The sequence below is a fragment of the Eucalyptus grandis genome, chromosome 5, assembly GCF_016545825.1.
Source record: "Eucalyptus grandis isolate ANBG69807.140 chromosome 5, ASM1654582v1, whole genome shotgun sequence".
NCBI classification, from domain to species: domain Eukaryota; kingdom Viridiplantae; phylum Streptophyta; class Magnoliopsida; order Myrtales; family Myrtaceae; genus Eucalyptus; species Eucalyptus grandis.
The window spans coordinates 25,787,641-25,807,646 of NC_052616.1; the positions used below are offsets into that span (position 1 = coordinate 25,787,641).

At 39.6% G+C, this 20,006-nt stretch overlaps 1 protein-coding gene and 1 pseudogene across 1 annotated transcript; one reads left to right on the plus strand and one right to left on the minus strand.

Annotated features, from left to right (window-relative positions):
• Positions 1-2,235: 2,235 nt before the first annotated feature.
• On the minus strand, positions 2,236-3,012 carry LOC120293780 (putative B3 domain-containing protein At1g78640). The gene has a single exon (XM_039313526.1). The coding sequence runs from the start codon at positions 3,010-3,012 to the stop codon at positions 2,236-2,238; it is 777 nt and encodes a 258-aa protein (XP_039169460.1).
• A 7,790-nt stretch (positions 3,013-10,802) lies between these two features.
• LOC104445877 lies at positions 10,803-18,811 on the plus strand (annotated as a pseudogene).
• Positions 18,812-20,006: the final 1,195 nt, after the last annotated feature.

Sequence of the window (20,006 nt, forward strand, 5' to 3'; positions counted from 1 at the left end):
TCATGCGATGTTTGGAGAAGATATTAATTGAGAAGAACCGATACTCCTTTTTATTTACTATGTACTTCTGGGCACGCTCCTCTTCCTCTCCCTTCTCTGTAGACAAAATCTTGTATGAGAAATCTTTTGTGGATACTTGTGTTTATCTTTGCACAATCTGATGCCTATCCAACCCTTCAGTCCTCTACAGAAATCATCTCGTTGGCTAAAGATGTGTGAAATCAGGAAAGTTAGTCTTTTGAAGTTTATCCTTTTTATAGATAATCGGTTGGGAGATTATTCATGCTGCTTTTTTATCCTTATTTGTAACCTTGGGCAATGCTTATATTCTGCAGTCCTAATGAAAGGTGGAACTTGATGATTACTAATTCATGAAGGTCGAAACTTATAACTATTGCAAAGTGCAGGCATCAAAATGATACTATTTGAGTTGGTTAGATAAAGTGGGCACAGAGCGAAGAAAAGAGTGTCTCCATTGATTTTTTTATGATGTGAGTTGACTCCAATTCAAAGTGGTCATTGTCATTTACGGAGATGACCGACTTTTTTGGAGCTCAATTGGAAGTCAAGCTGTGTATTGATCAACCAAGCCTAACTTTGTCGAGTTCACTGTCAATAGGCAAGGCATGAGAAGAAGTTGATTGATTATGCAATGGCACTGTTGACAATGATTTTATGGCTCGGTTTCTAGTCAGCATAAAGGTTTTAATTGATCATCTTTATAATTGATATCAGTCAAAGGAGAAACTGTAGGTTTGGTCCAGATTGTTGGATAATGAGACTCATTTTCAATTGTCGTCCTCTATAAATTGCTTATGTCTGGTCCCATTTTACCGCAGGAAGCACAAACATATGCCCAAGAACACGGTCTCTTCTTTATGGAAACATCTGCAAAAACTGCTGCAGACGTCAATGACATTTTCTATGAAATAGGTATACTGTCTTGTCAATGTATTTGTCTCGCGAATGCTTAGTTCATATCATGCACGCCATTGCTTGACTGGTTTTCATGTACATGTACTCGTCTTTGCTGTAGATACTGCATGCTGTGAACTCCGTTATTAGGTTTAGAAATTTGGATATTGCTTATAATTTGTCTCTGCTCTCAACCAAGGCTGGTGATTTCAGCGAATTATCTACAATATCTTCTATAATGAAATGTTCCTGTCAATTTTTGTGGTGCACATTTTCTTAGTTTGTCGATTCCATGTAACTTACTGTTTTATTTTTCATGGATACAGCTAAAAGCCTATCCAGAGCTCAGCCAGCACCGAACCCGTCGGGAATGGTTCTCATGGACAGACATGCCGAGAGGACGGCAGCTGCATCGTGTTGTTCTTAAAGTAGCCTTTGTCTGTGCTTTCTGTAGAAGCCCATGACACCTTCTCCCCCAAAATGCATGATGAATTTTCGCCACTCAGAAGTTGTCTCTGCCGAAATATTGGGCGGAATTGTACAAGCGATGTTAATTTAGGCCCCTCTTATGCACAGTGTTATTGAGGGCGTGTGATATATAATCTTTCATATAAATGTAATGACTATGGTTTGGCTCCTATATTGTTCTATGCTCGTGAGGATTGCGAACCAGTTTCGGTGCTCTTAATGATATTCTGACTTAGGATCCTTTTGGTAGGATCGTGGTGTGTTGGCCATTTCGGTTCTCAGCAAAATTTGCAACTCTCTATTCCATGTTTTTGGATGGTCGAGAATCTACAGCAATCACCTCTTATATTTTTTCAAGCTTAAAAGATTGGTCACTGAGACGATGATGTCATTGTGTTAAGATATAAAACCAACAATCAATGCACATCCGTGGTCAAGTTTCCAATTCCAATTAGCACAAGCTTTTACCATGAAGTAGTAAACCTCGAGCTTCGTTCATGTTCCAGATTAATCAAATATCATTTAAAGAAGCCAACACGATATATTTCTCTCTAAAGTATACCTTCATGCGTGTATATAATATATAAGAACGGAACAGAAAAGTAAGTATATTACCATAATAACCATAATAGAAAGGAAACGCCTCAACAATATAGGAGACATTAGAATTGGGCTTTAAAAGAAACGCTCAACAAGAATTGAATAACAGCAAAATTCCATCACTTTCTCTAAAGGTTAATTTTTTTTCCCTTGGTCACCTAACAATTAACAAAAGAAATACTAATTCAAGTGCAAATCTAATTGAATGATATGGTGGCCACTTAATTGATCAGTAGTCGGTTTCACAAGACGCTAATTCGCCTTGTGAAGAAGGCTGAAATCGAACTTGCTAGCAATAGGATCCCAATGTATCCCGATTTCATCACCTTCAGCCAACCCCCTCCGCTGCACGAACTCCTTCATCCAACACCCCTTCAGGACGTAGGACCCTGACGATGCCCAGTAAGCAAACACCAGTTGGTGCTCGGAGTGTGTGTCTTCGTCCCACACCACGACCTCGGCACCCTCGTTGCTCTTGACTCGCCTCGCTCTCTCTTCATCCATGCACGGGAGCACGTAGGTCGCCACGCCCGCCCGCGGGATCAAGAGCCTCGACAGTTGGCCAAGATCGCTCTTCTTAAGCGTCTTCTTGATGTGATAAGGGTCATAGCGCAGCACCTGCTCCGTGGAAACGTCCCCGCATCTCTCTTCCTCTGCTTCACATTCTGAGGCCCCTCTCTTTCCCTTCTGGCTTCTACAGCGCTTCGCCTTCTTATCCACAATCGGAGTTCCGTCATCAGTGAGTGAGGCCGTGGACTTTCGCTCTGGTCGGGTTGGAGCAGCACTGAGTTCCTTAGTGTCCAAGTAACCCCTTGTTGGATCCGGCGTGAGAGGAAAGAAGACGCGAGCCGGCACCACCACTGCAGCAGACGAAGTTTCTCGGCCCTCTTCTTTGTGATTCCTCTCGTGGTCGTGCAGATGAGAAACGCATGATGAAGAGCCGATCGACGGCAGCAGCGTGTGTAACTCGCTTCTCGGGACGTCGCCAGTCGGAGGCAATTCCAGGGTGAAGGGATCGACAAGCTTCATGGTTTTCGGGTCGAAGAAACAGGAAAAAGTGCTCCGCAAGAACAACAGAGGGCAACACGGTGCAGAGAAATTTAGAGAGAGAGAGAGAGAGAGAGAGAGAGAGAGAGAGAGAGAGAGAGACAACGTAGAGAGAATAGAAACCAAGACGACGAGGACTAGGAGGTTGGAGAGAATTTATAGTTTACCGTTGTTTGCCGTTGGAAATGGGATTAGGAGTCCGGTTCGGATTAGTGTACGTCGGGGATTACTAAAGAAAAAAGAAGAAGAAGGAAATAAATCCAAGATTCCAGATTGATTTCCTAACGAAGATCGGCTTTTATTTTCCTTTTCCGTAAGGGATTGAAGGACAAATTCATTAATCTCCACTTAAATTTTCCCACTAATGGTTTTTTATTTTTTTCAATAATAGAGAACCGCATGGATTTGTAATTGTTTTACTTATTCCGGTCAAATTATCACATTTTAGGAAATATACAGTCTTACAATTTACATTACATGCGCACATGCACTTGTTACCTTGCGCTTTCAATCCAACCCGATTTTGGAAATACTTTGTAGTTCAACTTAATTCCTTCTAATTGTAATTCGATCATTTTGAGCAATCCGTACTGGTCGCATACACACACCGGTTTTTGGGTTTTGTCTTAATAAAAATATCTTGCAAAAAGAAACAATAGCTATTTTATTAGGCACGAAATAATAAGTAAATACCTTATTTTAGGTAAGGAAAAAGCTATCAAAAATCATAAATTATACTTACCGCGACACATTTATCTTGAATTTTTTTGTGAGGAAAAAACCCAAAACTTATACCTATGTGACACGTTAATTTTTTTTATGACACCAAAAATTATAAATTGCATATGTGCAATACATTACCTCAAATTAAGTTGGGGCAAATATATTACATAGGTACAAATGTAAAAAAGTTTAGGGTACCTCAAATTAAGTTTGGGGCAAATATATAACATATTTACAAATTTTGGATTTTTTGTGTCACAAAAAAAATTTGAGATAAATGTGTCACATTTATCATAGTTTATGGTTTTTAGTGGTTTTTTTTTTTTTTTTTTGGTCCTTTTAGGTATGGTTTTTTGCATGCTAATCTACAGAGATTTGAATTTGCAGGGAAGTTCTATCACCTAAAATTTATATCTCCTTTTGTACTCGAACTCTTATTTGAATAAATGAATTGAGGATTTTAATTCCCATGTTTTGATGTTAAAAATTGGGAGGGACGAAAATAAGATGTAAAATATATACAAGAGGCACCTGAAACTTGATTCTCATTCAAACCTCAACTGGGTCCAAATATCAAATGGGATTGGAGTTACTAAATTCAAAAATTGTACGATTCACTAAAAGAGACTAATGCTAGCAATATTAAAAGATTCGAATACATTAAATGTTGCAAATCAAAGAGAAATGCTAGATCTTGATATAAAATTGATACACTACAGTAACGAACATCAACTGGGTATCAAATAAATGCTCACTTAAAGTACGACACATATCAATACATTGGTCTTAATATATTTAGCACTACTCTTAGTGTCACGCCTCGAACCTCGAGCGCGTGCCCATCCCTCTTTGGTCGATAAAATTTTGCAACTTCCCAGGATGAGTCGCCGACCCATTGATTTTTAAGCACATATGAAAGCAAAAATAAATCCCCTGACAATAATCATCTCGAGATAGAAAAGCAAGATACGAATTCACAAAATAAACATACTTTTATATTCACATAATGTCAAGCACAAGGTCTATGACCAAAAGGCCACAAAAACTAACTTTCCAAAAAGAGAGGGCCCTAGCTGACATACACTTCACATCACTTCATCTCGGCTCCCGGTCCTCCACTCAACGATCCTAAAAATATTGTCTCACAACTGGGTGAGATAAAATCTCAGCGAATCTAAGCTCTAAACTCCAATTAGGAGGGAAATACGCCCAAAAGCATCCTAACCACGCAATCATACAATTAGCATAGAAGACTTACCTCGCCTCAGTTCCACCTTGCAGATCAGCACGGTTTATATACATTATGTATAGAATCGATACATCCAGCAATTGAAACGCATCACTCAACTTAATAAATCACATGGGTCCAGATTATATGGCCAAATCATTATGACACATCCTATATCATGTTACACAATTTTGTCACATAATCCGGCGCATCTATTTCACTCAACATGCGTTCCAATTGATAATTTCACCCACTCGAGGGTACGGCCTACTAGAAGTTTGGCGGTCTACTGGCGTAGCCAGGCATCATCTCATTCCATTGAGCACAATTACGTCTCTCTTAGAGACGACTTCCCCGAAGGGGCGTAGGTCAAGAATCTACTACGATCCGAATACAACCTACTCACAAGTTTGGTGTCTTTTGGCATAGCCAGGCTTCGTCTTCACCATGAGCATGGCGACGTCTCTCAATTAGACGGCTTCCCCGAATGGGCGTAGGTCCAGAATTTACTGCGACTCGAGTCCCAATGAATGGGTAACGTCTGGCTTAATAGCCTAGGATGGTTTCTTTTAACCAACACACGACCACTCAATCTTGGCCTAAGACACTGTGCATTGCACTCAAATGCTTCAATTAAAATAGTGATCCTGGCATATTTTCTTCGTATTAAAAGTATCTCGAAAATAGTCGTGTGTTGGTACACGATCAATTCGAAAATCCTAAATTATACTAACTGCGACACATTTATCTTGAATTTTTTTGTGAGAAAAAAGCCCAAAACTTATACCAATGTGACACTTAAATTTTTTTTTAATGACACCAAAAATCGTAAATTGCATATGTGCAATACATTACCTCAAATTAAGTTGGGGCAAATATATTACATAGGTACAAATGTAAAAAAGTTTAGGGTACCTCAAATTAAGTTTGGGGCAAATATATTACATATTTACAAATTTTGAATTTTTTGTGTCACAAAAAAGTTTGGGGTAAATGTGTCATATTGATCATAGTTTATGGTTTTTAGTGGTTTTTTTTTTTTTTGGGTCCTTTTAGGTATGGTTTCTTGCATGCTAATCTACAGAGATTTGAATTTGTAGGGAAGTTCTATCACCTAAAATTTATATTTCCTTTTGAATTACTGTATATCTTACTCGAACTCTTATTCGAATAAATGAATTGAGGATTTTAATTCCCATGTTTTGATGTTAAAAATTGGAAGGGACGAAAATAAGATGTAAAATATATACAAGAGGCACCTGAAACTTGATTCTCATTCAAACCTCAACCGGGTCCAAATATCAAATGGGATTGGAGTTACTAAATTCAAAAATTGTACGATTCACTAAAAAGAGACTAATGCTAGCAATATTAAAAGATTCGAATACATTAAATGTTGCAAATCAAAGAGAAATGCTAGATCTTGATATAAAATTGATACACTACTATTATGAAGTAATGAATATCAATTGGGTATCAAATAAATGCCCACTTAAAGTACGACACATATCAATACATTGGTCTTAATATATTTAGCACTACTCTTAGTGTCACGCCCCAAACCTCGAGCGCGTGCCCATCCCTCTCTAGTCGATAAAATTTTGCGACTTCCCAGGACGAGTCGCCGACCCATTGATTTTTAAGCACATGCGGAAGCGAAAATAAATCCCGTGACAATAATCATCTCGAGATAGAAAAGCAGGATACGAATTTACAAAACAAGCATACTTTTATATTCACATAATGTCAAGCACAAGGTCTATGACCAAAAGGCCACAAAAACTAACTTGCCAAAAAGAGAGGGCCCTAGCTAACATACACTTCACATCACTTCATCTCGGCTCCCGATCCTCCACTCAACGATCTTGAAAATATTGTCCCACAACGGGGTGAGATAAAATCTCAGCGAATCTAAGCTCTAAACCCCAATTAGGAGGGAAATACGCCCAAAAGCATCCTAACCATGCAATCATACAATTAGCATAGATGACTTACCTCGCCTAAGTTCCACCCTGTAGGTCAGCACAGTTTATATACATTATGTATAGAATTGATACATCCATCAATTGAAAAGCATCACTCAACTTAATAAATCACAGGGGTCCAGATTATAGGGCCAAATCATTATAACACGTCTCATATCATGTCACACAATTTTGTCCCATAATCCGATGCATCTATTTCACTCAACATGCGTTCCAATTGATAATTTCACCCACTCGAGGGTACGGCCTACTAGAAGTTCGGCGGTCTACTGGCGTAGCCAAGCATTGTCTCACCTCATTGAGCACGGTTACGTCTCTCTCAGAGACGACTTCCCCGAAGGTGCGTAGGTCCAGAATCTACTGCGACCCGAATACAACCTACTCACAAGTTTGGTGTCTTCTGGCATAGCCAGGCTTCATCTCCCACCATGAGCACGGTAACGTCTCTCAATTAGATGGCTTGCCCGAATGGGTGTAGGTCCAGAATCTACTGCGACTCGAGTCCCAATGAATTGGTAACGTTTGGCTTAACAACCTAGGATAGTTTCTCTTAACCAACACACGACCACTCAATCTCGGCCCAGGACACTGTGCATTGCACTCAAATACCTCCATTAAAATAGTGATCCTGGCCTATTTTCTTTGTATTAAAAATATCCCGATAATAATCGTTGCAGACACTCAATTCGAACTGTAAGACCGATACCTATCCTTTTCAAACCCCACTATTTGATATAGTACTTAAAATCCATTTTCGGTGTTAAAACCCGACACCTGAGATTTTCTAAATAAATATCAAAATCCACAAATTTTGGAATTAAATACTCAAAATTTCAATCAACACTCAATTTACACAACTAACACTCAATTGCGTAAATTAACCATACCTTTGCAATCAGTATGAAATTCCCATCGGCTATCCCAAATTAAATTATGAAAAATAATTAATAAATAATTAATTTCTAAAATTAATTAATTAATTCAATTTAATTTCTAAAATACTAACCTTGGCCAAAATTATTAAATTAAATACCAATACGGACCCGGAAAATTCCCAAGAACCGTTCTAGATAAACAGTACAATTTATTTAGGCCTTAGCTAAACCATGCTAACCACCTAATGTGCTCAATTAAATAATTTAATTTCTAATTTAATCTAACTAACCACATAATCCCTAATTAAATAGATCTAAACACCACTTAAACGTTATTAACATACTAAGCAGAGTTTTAGAGTATAAACTCACTGGTTAATTGCGGAAACCGGTTCACTGTGACGACGGCGTGACAGCGGCCAAACTTGGGCTCGCGATGACACCCACGGGCTTGGACCGGGCCTGAAATTGGCCCAACAAATCTCAGCCCAAATCTGAGATTTGCTTTTAACTTGGGTTGGGCTTCAAATCTAACTGAAGGTGGGTTGGCTGCGGCACTGGGCTGCCGAATTGGGCCTGCTGTGGCTGGGCTTCAAGGGCTGAAGATTACATTCACAAGGCTGGCCTGACTTCTTCGCTGGGCTGAAGACACGGCCCAAAGGAGCTGCTATCACGTGGGCTGAAGGAGGGCCCAACCGTGGGCTGACTTTGCTGGAATTCACGGCAGCTGGAGAAGACCCCGCGGGGCAGCTTGCTGACGTGTGGACTGATCATTGAAGGGAACGGGCGAGTGAGCAGCTTCGTCCGTGGAACTAGATGGACGAGAGAAGATGCCGCAGCTACGAGCGACACGGACTAGTGAGAGAGAGACGATCACGGTCTTCACTGGACAGGTGGGTACGAAGCGTTGGGGTTGCTTCGTCGAAGATGGAGCTTCGGACGTGAGATGGCAGAGAGATGTGGAGTTTTGGGGGTCAACCAAACGTAGCTTGTTGACTGGATGAAGGACTTGCGTTGGACGAAGGTGGAGAAGGAACAATGAAGTGGGATGGTGGGGCTGGCTTCGGCAAGTGGCGGAGATGAAGGAAAAATAAAAATGAAAGAAAAGAAGGCTGTTCGGTGGGGGGTTTCGCAGGGTCAAAGGAAAATAAAAGATGGAAAGGAAACAAAGGCAGCTGGTTTTGTGGTGTGGCGTCCGCGCGAAGGAGATGGAGGAGGGGAGTCGTGCACGAGAAGCTGCCGAAGGGGGAGGATAAAATCAACCAAACAAATATCTAATTCATCGTGACTTGATCTAAGAAGTCTCCAAGCTTATCCAATGGTGTTCCCTATTTCTTTCTAGCCTTTTAATCCACCAATAATTCAAATTAAGGCCAAAATTGCAGCCTCCAAAATGGCATACGAATTTCACCATAAACACTTCAATTTCCTCTCCGATTATCCAAATCGAGGTCCGATTTCGCTGAAGAAAAATCCTGAACAATTTTCCGTAAATCTCTGACACTCAAAGGCTTGGATTGGAAGTCTAAATTTCCCTTAATTCGGCCCATATGAATTTCTGCTAATTTTCCGCAACATCCGAACCGATTTTCCGAAAAATCTCTGAATCTCTGAAAATTCTTTGGAGGATGAGTTGACGTTCCTAAAATAGGTTGAATACTTACGTAACTTTTGATTTCCGAAATCGAGTTCAAATTCGCGGTTACTTTCAATCAAGCGCGCTTTTAGCGTGACTTAGTCTACCGGGTAACTTTTATGAATTTTTGGTGCAATTGATCCGTGATCAATTTATCTCGAGTCATATTGTACATTTTCGACACATTTGCGACTCTCGATTGTCGTGAAAATCTCGAGATATCAATTACGGGCACCGGATACCAAAACGATAGAAAAATCGGTCTAGTGCCAATCAACGAGTATTTTGCAAATGAGGTGGAATCACCAACACTCTGATTACATATCTTAATCGAATCGACCTATCTCCGGTCTCTGATCAATTTCTGACAGTGTCGTAATGACCCTTGCAGATCAACACGGTCGAGCAGTTAATTCCTAATCGAATTCTCAAGTCTATTGTATTAAAATCCCTTAATGGTTTCACCTGATAAGCTAGTTATCTCGTGAGGGGCCCTCTCAGAGAATAAGGCCATAAGCACGTCGATAAAAAGCCCATTTCATCTCATCGAACTCAGACTCGAAAATCAGGATGTCACACTTAGAGGTTCGCTTGCTTGATTGGAAAATGTATGATTTGGAAAATATTTTCCTAAACATAATTGATTATATTGCTTGGAATAATTAAGAAACAAAAAAAATTTCATTATCAACAACAATCTATGTCTAAATTTCTCGTAAAAGATGAAGATAATATATTTTTATACATTTTTTTCTTAAACAACGCTAGTTATCATTTTTAGGAAAATATTTTCCAAAATGTGGATTTTCCATGAAGCAAACAAATTCTTGAGTTAATCTCAATCTTTTTAGCTTCCTAACTCAAAATGGTATTAGGAAAAACTAATGCGTTGAGTGCTTCGATTAGGACAATCATTTAATGTTAATTATCCACATCGTGGTTCAAGATTCAATAATTCTGAACTCTGGAGATACGTGTCTTTATACTTAACTTAGGTTTATTTAGATTTTTCTAGATAAAAATGAATATATAGAGTGTCAATATTCATCTTCTTAGACGTGTCTTCGGGCTTGGAATTCAACCGCTTTCAGATTTCTTTTGTAGGGGCCATCCTCTCTGGTCCCACCAATATATCTTCTTAGACGTGTCGGTTCTAGACATAGTGCGAAGCACGTGTCTAACTAGCAAGAAGCAAGCTCCCCAGTAGAAGCTTCCAGAGATAGTTTGATAACTCGACACCTAGCTTGGATGCCTTTCTTATTTCAATGTGTCGATACTCTCACACTTTTGCCCCCCTCCCCCAATTAGAGAGAGTTTTTCTCTATATGAAGGTGAGGCATTGATCTGACTGCTTGTATGACAAGACATATGATTTGTTCAACTATGGTTGTATTTATCTGCCTTGGTAAAGATCTATGTACATATTAGAAGACTTTACAGTTCTACATCTGCTTCGGTGCTCTGCAGCTTAGTGCTTTCTTTTGGCTTAGATGTTTTCCTAGCAAAGTGACAAGACTGTTTTCTTTCTTGTAGGCATCATTTGAGCGAGCCAAAAAGTGGGTTCAAGAACTTCAGGCATAGGGTAGTGATTAAATCTTTTTGCTTAACTTCTCTATGTTATAGTTATGTGTTTGGCTTTGCCGTTGGCGTTTACATTTATTTATGTTTCGTGGCTTCTAAGTGTTATAGATAAAGCAAAATATTTGTTTTTAGGGGCTTTTTTGTCTTTTCTATTAGATTTCCTTTTAGGTTAAAAGTGGTACCTATATATTAGCGATGGCAAAACCCTAGCCGTCAAGACGCTGAAAAAGGAAATAGAGAGGCAAGAAAAAGAGAGAAGAAAAAAGTGAGTTTTTTTCTTGATGAGAGTTCTCAATCTCTTTGTGCCCTGATCTTAAGAGAAGATCGTGTCACAGTATTCCAACTATTTCCGAAGTCTAGTGGATTCGAAGAGTGCCTCTGCGGAGATGTAGCCCAAAGTTTGGGTGAACTTTAACAAATTTTCTGGCGTGTTCATTTGATTCTGCTATTTTATTACTATATTTTGTCTGGTGAATTGTTTGCGAGCACTATTTTTCTGGAATCGACGTGCGATTTCGTAACAACTGGTATCATAGCCTGGGTTGGCTAATCGAAAACATCGAGGGTTTTCGGTGACGTTCGATTGAAATCAAACAGGATGGCAGAAGATAAAATCAGAATCAATAAGTTCAATGGAGAGGATTTCAGATGGTGGAAACTACAAATAGAGGATTATCTTTATCGAAAGATCTCTATGCACCACTTGAGGGTTGGAAACCCGAGATGGCGGAAGTGGATCCGATGCAGGCCGGATGGAAAATTCTTGATCAAAAGGCGTTAGGTGCGATTTGTCTAGGGTTGACGAAAAAGACAGGGTATCACATCGCGAAAGCAAAAACTGCAAAAGAAGCCATGGATATTCTAACGAATATTTTTGAGAAGCCATCCACATCAAATCAGGTATTTTTGCTGAAGAAACTGGTTAATATGAAGTTATCTGATAGAGGTTCTGTGGCAGAGCATATTAATAGTTTCACGCAGGTCACGGGTCAATTGGAATCTGCAGGCATAAATTTGGATATGAAGCTTCAAGCTTTATTATTTTTATGTTCTCTTCCGTAAAGCTACAATACCGCAGTGCAGGGGAATTTCGAGCACCATGAAGGATGATTTAACTCTTGATGATGCTGTGAGTAGTATCATGGATGAAGAGATGCGAAGGAAAGTCTCGTGTGGAGATAATTTTTCTGCATCTACATCTTCAACGGCACTTGCAAAGGGAGAACCGTGGAAGAAGTAAAAGTAGAGGAAATTTCAGCGGTCGTAGCAGATCACAATCAAGGGGTAAGAGACGGGTTGCAAAAGATGAGTGTTGATTTTGTTACAAAACCGGACATCGGAGGTTTCAGTGTGAAGCCTACAAAAAGAAGCAGCAATATGAGAATCAAGGTGCTAATGTAGTTAGTGATAAATCTTTGCTAGATAACTTGTGTTTGTCTACAGGGTTTGGCTTGACAACAGATAAATGGTTTATTGATTCTGACGCTTCTTTTCATTGCACCTCGCAAAGAGACATATTTGATGATTATGCTAGTGGAGATTTTGGACAAGTGGTTGTGGGAAACAACCACATGTGTCCAATTGTTGGGAAAGGAACTGTGACTGTGAACATCTCAGGTGGAGGACGTTTAGTTTTGCGTGAAACTAGGCATATTCCGGAATTAGAGAAAAATCTGATTTCAACCAGTAAACTTGACCAAGAAGGTTTGGTAATAACCTTTGGCTGCGGAGAGTGGAAGATAACCTTAGGGGTAAGAGTAGTAGCAAAGAGAAAGCGTATAGGTATACTTTACCTTCTCCAAGGAGACAATATCGGTGATATGGTTGCAACTACAATGGCTACGGGTAATTTATCTACTCTTTGGCATTATCGTTTGGGACATCTTGGTGAAAATGTGTAAAGCAGTTACACTCGAGAAAATTACTCCCAGGTTTGCAAAAGTTGAGTTAGATTTTTGTGAGAGTTGCATTTATGGAAAACAGAAGGCTGTTAGTTTTCAATTGAATGGGCGACAAAATAAAGGCCGAAGCTAGAGTTGGTTCATACCGATGTATGGGGACCCTCGGAACTATCTTATGGTGGTAAGAGATATTTTGTCACATTCATTGATGATGCAACAAGAAAGACTTGGGTCTATGCTCTTAAAGAAAAATCAGAAGTATTCGGGATGTTCAGGATGTGGAAGACCATGGTAGAAAAAGAAACAGGTTATCAGATTAAAGCTTTGAAATATGATAATGGTGGTGAATACACAAATAAAGAATTTGCAAATTATTTGAGCCGAGAAGGCATACAAGGGCTAAAAACTGTTCCTAAAACTCCTCAAGAGAATGGTGTAGCTGAAAGAATGAACAGAACTATTCTAGAACGTGCGAGATGCATGAGACTACACGTGGGTCTCCCGCTACACTTATGGGCTGCTACAGTTGATGCAACTGTTTATCTTATCAACAGAAGTCCATCTAGTGCGTTGGATGGAGAAATACCACAAGAGCGGTGGTCAGGTAAGAAGATTAATTATTCACATCTAAAAGTGTTTGGTTGTATTGCATATGCTTTAATTGACAGGGAGGATAGAAAAAATCTTGATGCTAAGTCCCAGAAGTGCGTCTTTATCGGATACGGTGGCGACGAGTATGGCTATAGACTTTGGGATTATGAGAATAACAAAGTCATCCGAAGTCGCAATGTGGTATTCCATGAAGAAAAGATGTACAAGAATCGTCAGACAGAGACAGAGCATGAGAAGGTAGTACAACCAAAATATGTTGAATTAGACACAATGCCCGTGAAGATGTTTCCAGTAGATCAAAGTTCACCTGAAAGAGAGGTTCAAGATGAGCCTATTATCAGTGAAGAGGTAGTTTAAGAAGAACGCAGTGATTCGGAGCAAACGAATGACCCTGAAGTACCTGTCTTGAGAAGGTCTACACGTGTGAGAAAGCCAAAGGTAATTTTTGATCCATCGCTAATACCGTTCGAGCCATGTCTTATATACGATTCGGGGAACCGGTGACTTACGATGAGGCAAAGGCAAACACGTCTCACTTGCAGTGGGAGTGTGCTATGAAAGACGAGATGAGCTCGTTATTTCAGAACAAAACTTGGGAGTTGACCAAGTTGCCCACAGGTAAAAAAGCTTTATTAAACAAATTGGTGTACAGGGTTAAGAATGAAGCAGATGGTAGTATTAGATACAATGCGAGACTTGTAATCAAGGGCTTTTCTCAAAAGAAGGGATCGACTACTCCGAGATATTTTCACCAGTAGTGAAAATGACATCAATTAGAGTTCTGCTAAGTATAGTTGCAGTGGAGGATCTTCATCTTGAGCAGTTAGACGTAAAAACAACGTTTTTACATGGTGACTTAGATGAAGAATTATACATGGCACAACCTAAGGGTTTTGAAGTCAAAGGTAAGGAGCACATAGTATGTCGCTTGAAAAAAAAAACTTGTATGGCTTGAAACAAGCTCCGCGGCAATGGTACTTAAAATTTGATGGTTTCATGCAAGAAAAGGATTTGCACACTTTGTGAGTCGATCACCGTGTTTATTTTCGCAAATATGATGATGGTGACATTGTGTATCTATCTTTATATGTGGATGACATGCTGGTGACTAGTTCCAATATGAAGAGAATCGTAGAAGTGAAGAAGATGTTATCATCACAGTTTGTTATGAAAGACTTGGGAGAGGCCAAGAATATTTTAGGCATGAAAATCATCAGAGATAGGAAAATAAGAAATTATGGTTGTCGCGGGAAGACTATGTGAACAAGGTGTTAAAGAGATTTAACATGGACAAGGCAAAACCGGTTGCAAATCCTCTAGCGAATCACTTCAAACTTTCCAAGGATATGTGTCCAAACACTCAACTTTTGAAAGATGAGATGGCGGTAGTTCCATATGCATCAGCAGTGGGGAGTTCGATGTATGCCATGGTGAGCACGAGACCAGACATTGCACAAGCAGTGGGAGTTGTATGTCGATATATACAGAACCCATGCAGAGAGCATTGGAATGCAGTTAAATGGATATTGAGATATCTAGCAGGTACTTCCAATTACTCACTTTGTTATGGTGGTACATCTCTAGAGTTGCAGGGTTATGTAGATGCAGATCATTTGGGTGATCAAGATAGTGGTAAGAGTACCACTGGATATGTCTTTACAATTGCAGGTACAGCAGTGAGTTGGGTATCTCAACTACAAAAGATAGTGGCTTTATCGACGACAGAGGCAAAATATGTAGCGATTACAGAAGCCTCCAAGGAAATCATGTGGTTACAAGATTATATGGAGGAGTTACATCGAAAACAGCCAGTCAGTACACTGTGGAGTGATAGTCAAAGTGCAGTGCACTTAGCAAAGAATGCAGCTTATCACTCAAGAACTAGACATATCAAGAAGCATTATCACTTTATCGAGTCAGCATTGAAAGATAATGAATTAAAGCTACAAAAGATTGATGGCTCGAAAAATCCAGGTGACATGATGACCAAGGTAGTAGACAGAGAGAAGCATATTTTCTGTACTACTACCATTGGTATTACTCCATGTTGATTGATGAGCAAGATGCTCGCAGAGGCACAAGTTTTTCAACTACTATTTTTTGAAGAAGATGGATGCAAAGTTGCTTGGTGCTTGGGTATATTTGTCTTCAAGTGAGAGATTGTTATAGATAAAGCCAAATATTTGTTTTTAGGGGCTTTTTTTGTCTTTTCTATTATATTTCCTTTTAGGTTAAAAGTGGTACCTATATATATTAGCGATGGCAAAACCCTAGTCGTCAAGACGCTAAAAAGGAAATAGAGAGGCAAGAAAAGAAAGAAGAAAAAAGTGAGTTTTTTTTGATGAGAGTTCTCAATCTCTTTGTATCCTGATTTTAAGAGAAGATCGTCGTTGTATTCCAACTTTTTCCGAAGTCTAGTGGATTCGTAGAGTGCCTCTGCGCGGAGACGTAGCCCAAGTTTGGGTGAACTTCAATAACAAATTTTCTGGCGTGTTCATCTGATTCTGCTATTTTATTACTATATTATGTTTGGTGAATTGTTTACGAGCACTATTTTTCTGGAATCGACGTGCGATTTCGTAACACTAAGTAGGTAGACTTTTTTAACTTCTTGATCTCCAATATGCTTGTGACCTTTTGTTCTTCTTTTCTTGTGTTAGAAGAGACATTTTTTATGTTTAGTATAACCTTGGGGTGCCACTATACACAATTATAGTGTGTAATTTATCATGGAGGTGTTTGGATTTGATCTCCTTATGTTTCTTCAGCAAGAACCTTATATCATCTTATAATAATTCCATGGTTAGTAGTTGAGCTAACTAGCCGTCTCCATTCCTGTCAAAGGTAACCCCGTCTCCATTCCTGTCAAAGGTAACCCTAACATGGTCATGGCTCTCGCTGGAAATAAAGCAGACTTGTTGGATGCCCGGAAGGTTACAGCTGAGGTAACTACAGTTTTCGTGCTGTTTTGCTTTTGAGGTGATTGCTTCTGTTTTGTCTGAAATTATATTTTCTTTTATCAAGAGGTAAGTGCAATTTCATTGAGGTGGCAATAAGGGGGGTGCCTACCTCAGTATACGCTAGATGTCGGATATCTACATCTTCCAATCTCATGCGATGTTTGGAGAAGATATTAATTGAGAAGAACCGATACTCCTTTTTATTTACTATGTACTTCTGTGCACGCTCCTCTTCCTCTCCCTTCTCCGTAGACAAAATCTTGTATGAGAAATCTTTTGTGGATACTTCTGTTTATCTTTGCACAATCTGTTGCCTATCCAACCCTTCAGTCCTCTACAGAAATCATCTCGTTGGCTAAAGATGTGTGAAATCAGGAAAGTTAGTGTTTTGAAGTTTTATCCTTTTTATAGATAATCGGTTGGGAGATTGTTCATGCTGCTTTTAGATCCTTATTTGTAACCTTGGGCAATCCTTATATTCTGCGGTGCTAATGAAAGGTGGAACTTGATGATTACTAATTCCTGAAGGTCGAAACTTATAACTATTGCAAAGTGCAGGCATCAAAATGATACTATTTGAGTTGGTTAGATAAAGTGGGCACGGAGCGAAGAAAAGAGTGTCTCCATTGATTTTTTTAGGGTTAATTCCATAAAAAAGCACGAACTTTAGGTGTTATCCCAAATCTGGCCCGAACTTTATTTTGTCTCAAAAAAAAGCACGAACTTTAAGTATTGTCTCAAATCTGGCCCGAAATTTATTTTGTCTAAAAAAATGCACAAATTTTCATTTGTGTCCCAAATCTGGCCATCCGTTAACTCTCATTCCACAGTTATCCGACATGGCATTTCCACGTCAGCAATAATATCCAACACAGCAAAACGATGCTGCATTCGAGTGTTTGGAGGAAGTGTTAAATTTAAGTTTGCATTCCAATGAGGTGAACTTTACAGATAATTCTCATGGGAAAAATAATTTAACAGCTTCAGTTCTAGGGGACGAGGCACATAGCTAGGGCCATTAGATCAATTAACAATTGGTAACTGTTTGCAACGCCCGTAAGTCAAGTTGAAAGCGAAGATTACATTGCCTTAAAGCGAGATATTAAAAGCGTGTGCATCTTATAGTTAAATAGAGATGTGAAGCCTATTTGTAATAGAATTAATTTATTTTGTCTCAAATAAAGTTTGGGCTAGATTTGGGACAACACCTAAAGTTCGTGCTTTTTTTTTAGACAAAATAAAGTTTGGGCCAGATTTGGGATAACCCCTAAAGTTCGTCTTTTTTTAGACAAAATAAAGTTTGGGCCAGATTTTGGGATAACACCTAAAGTTCGTGCTTTTTATGGAATTGACCCGATTTTTTTATGATGTGAGTTGACTCCAATTCAAAGTGGTCATTGTCATGTACGGAGATGACCGACTTTTTTGGAGCTCAATTGGAAGTCAAGCTATGTATTAATTAACCAAGCCTAACTTTGTCAAGCTCACTGTCAATAGGCAAGGCACGAGAAGAAGTTGATTGATTATGCAATGGCATTGTTGACAATGATTTTATGGCTCAGTTTCTAGTCAGCATAAAGGTTTTAATTGATCATCTTTATAATTGATATTAGTCAAAGGAGAAACTGTAGGTTTGGTCCAGATCGTTGGATAAGGACCGTGATGTTAATGAGACTCATTTTCAATTGTTGTCCTCTATAAATTGCTTATGTCTGGTCCCATTTTACTGCAGGAAGCCCAAACATATGCCCAAGAACACGGCCTCTTCTTTATGGAAACATCTGCAAAAACAGCTGCAAACGTCAATGACATTTTCTAAGAAATAGGCATTACTGTCTTGTCAATGTATTCGTCTTGCGAATGCTTAGTTCATATCATGCACGCCATTGCTTGACTGGTTTTCATGTACACCTACTCGTCTTTGCTGTAGATACTGCATGCTGTGAACTCTGTTATTAGGTTTAGAAATTTGGATATTGCTTGTAATTTGTCTCCGCTCTCAACCGAGGATGGTGATTACAGGGAATTATCTACAATACCTTCTATGATGAAATGTTCCTGTCAATTTTTGTGGTGCACATTTTCTTTCTCTGTCGATTCCATGTAACTTACTGTTTTATTTTTCATGGATACAGCTAAAAGACTACCCAGAGTTCAGCCAGCACCGTCGGGAATGGTTCTCATGGACAGACCTGCCGAGAGGACGGCGGCTGCATCGTGTTGTTCTTAAAGTAGCCTTTGTCCGTGCTTTCTGTAAAAGCCCATGACGCCTTCTCCCCCCATAATGCATGATGAATTTTCGTCACTCAGATATTATCTCTGCCAAATTATCGGGCGGAATTGTACGTGCGAAGTTGATTTAGGCCCCTCTTATGCACAGTGTTATCAAGGGCGTGTGATATATATATATATATGTAATGACTATGGTTTGACTCCTATATTGTTCTATTCCCGGGAGGATTGCGAACCGGTTTCGATGCTATTAATGATATTCTGACTTCAGATCCTTTTGGTAGGATCGTGGTGTGTTGGCCATTGCGGTTCTCAGCAAAATTTGCAACTCTCTGTTTCATGTTTTTTGGATGGTCGAGAGTCTACAGCAATGACCTCAAATTTTTTCAAGCGCCCTAGTGGGCGAAATTTAGATCTTGGGAAGCAATCGGGGGCAGGTGTAGGGTGTAAAAAGCCGAACCGAGATAGGAACCAACAAAAGAGCGTTTTTAAGAAAAGAAGCAACAGCCCTCACTGATCAGCGCACATTCTTCCCAAAGCACGTGTTCTGTAGACTTCAAGCTGTCCACTAAGTTGAGATAATCTGACTCCAGAGTGAGTTGTGCCGTACGAGAAGAGAGAAATTTCATCGTCTCCACCATTGCTAGGGTTTCTGCTTGCTCAGCCGTGGAGATGGGTACGTTCTTCGCAAAGCCATCAATCAAAATCCCAATAGAATTGCGACGCACGCAGGCGATTGAACCTTCGTTTGACCTAGGTAAGTACGCTGCTGGTGATCAAATCTTTCTTCTTTCAACCGTTTTGAAAGCAGACTTTTTTTTATTAAACCCGAGATTCATCAAAAGTGTTTTAATATTGTCGCCATATATTCTTGAGTTTTCGCTGCCATAGCCCGGGACACCCGACAAGGATTTGCCATAGCCCAGGAACCCCCGATAAGGATGCTTGGTTCGACCCGACGTACGCTGTAGAAGAGAGAAAGATAGCACAATATTTTCAAAATGTGGCGCCGCGCACAGACCACCCAATATTTTCTCAACAAACGCGGACGCAACACAAACTCTTGCCAAGACAGCTTTTCCCACACTACTGTCCACGTGCACGCTCTGGCAATGACAGGATCAAGCTTTGACTATACGATCTTCAATCATGAATAAAAGAATGCAAAGGAACCCATGGATACGTTCAATTTCTTCCAACCCCAACAATCATTACTGATCACTCGCCACCAGCACCACCGATA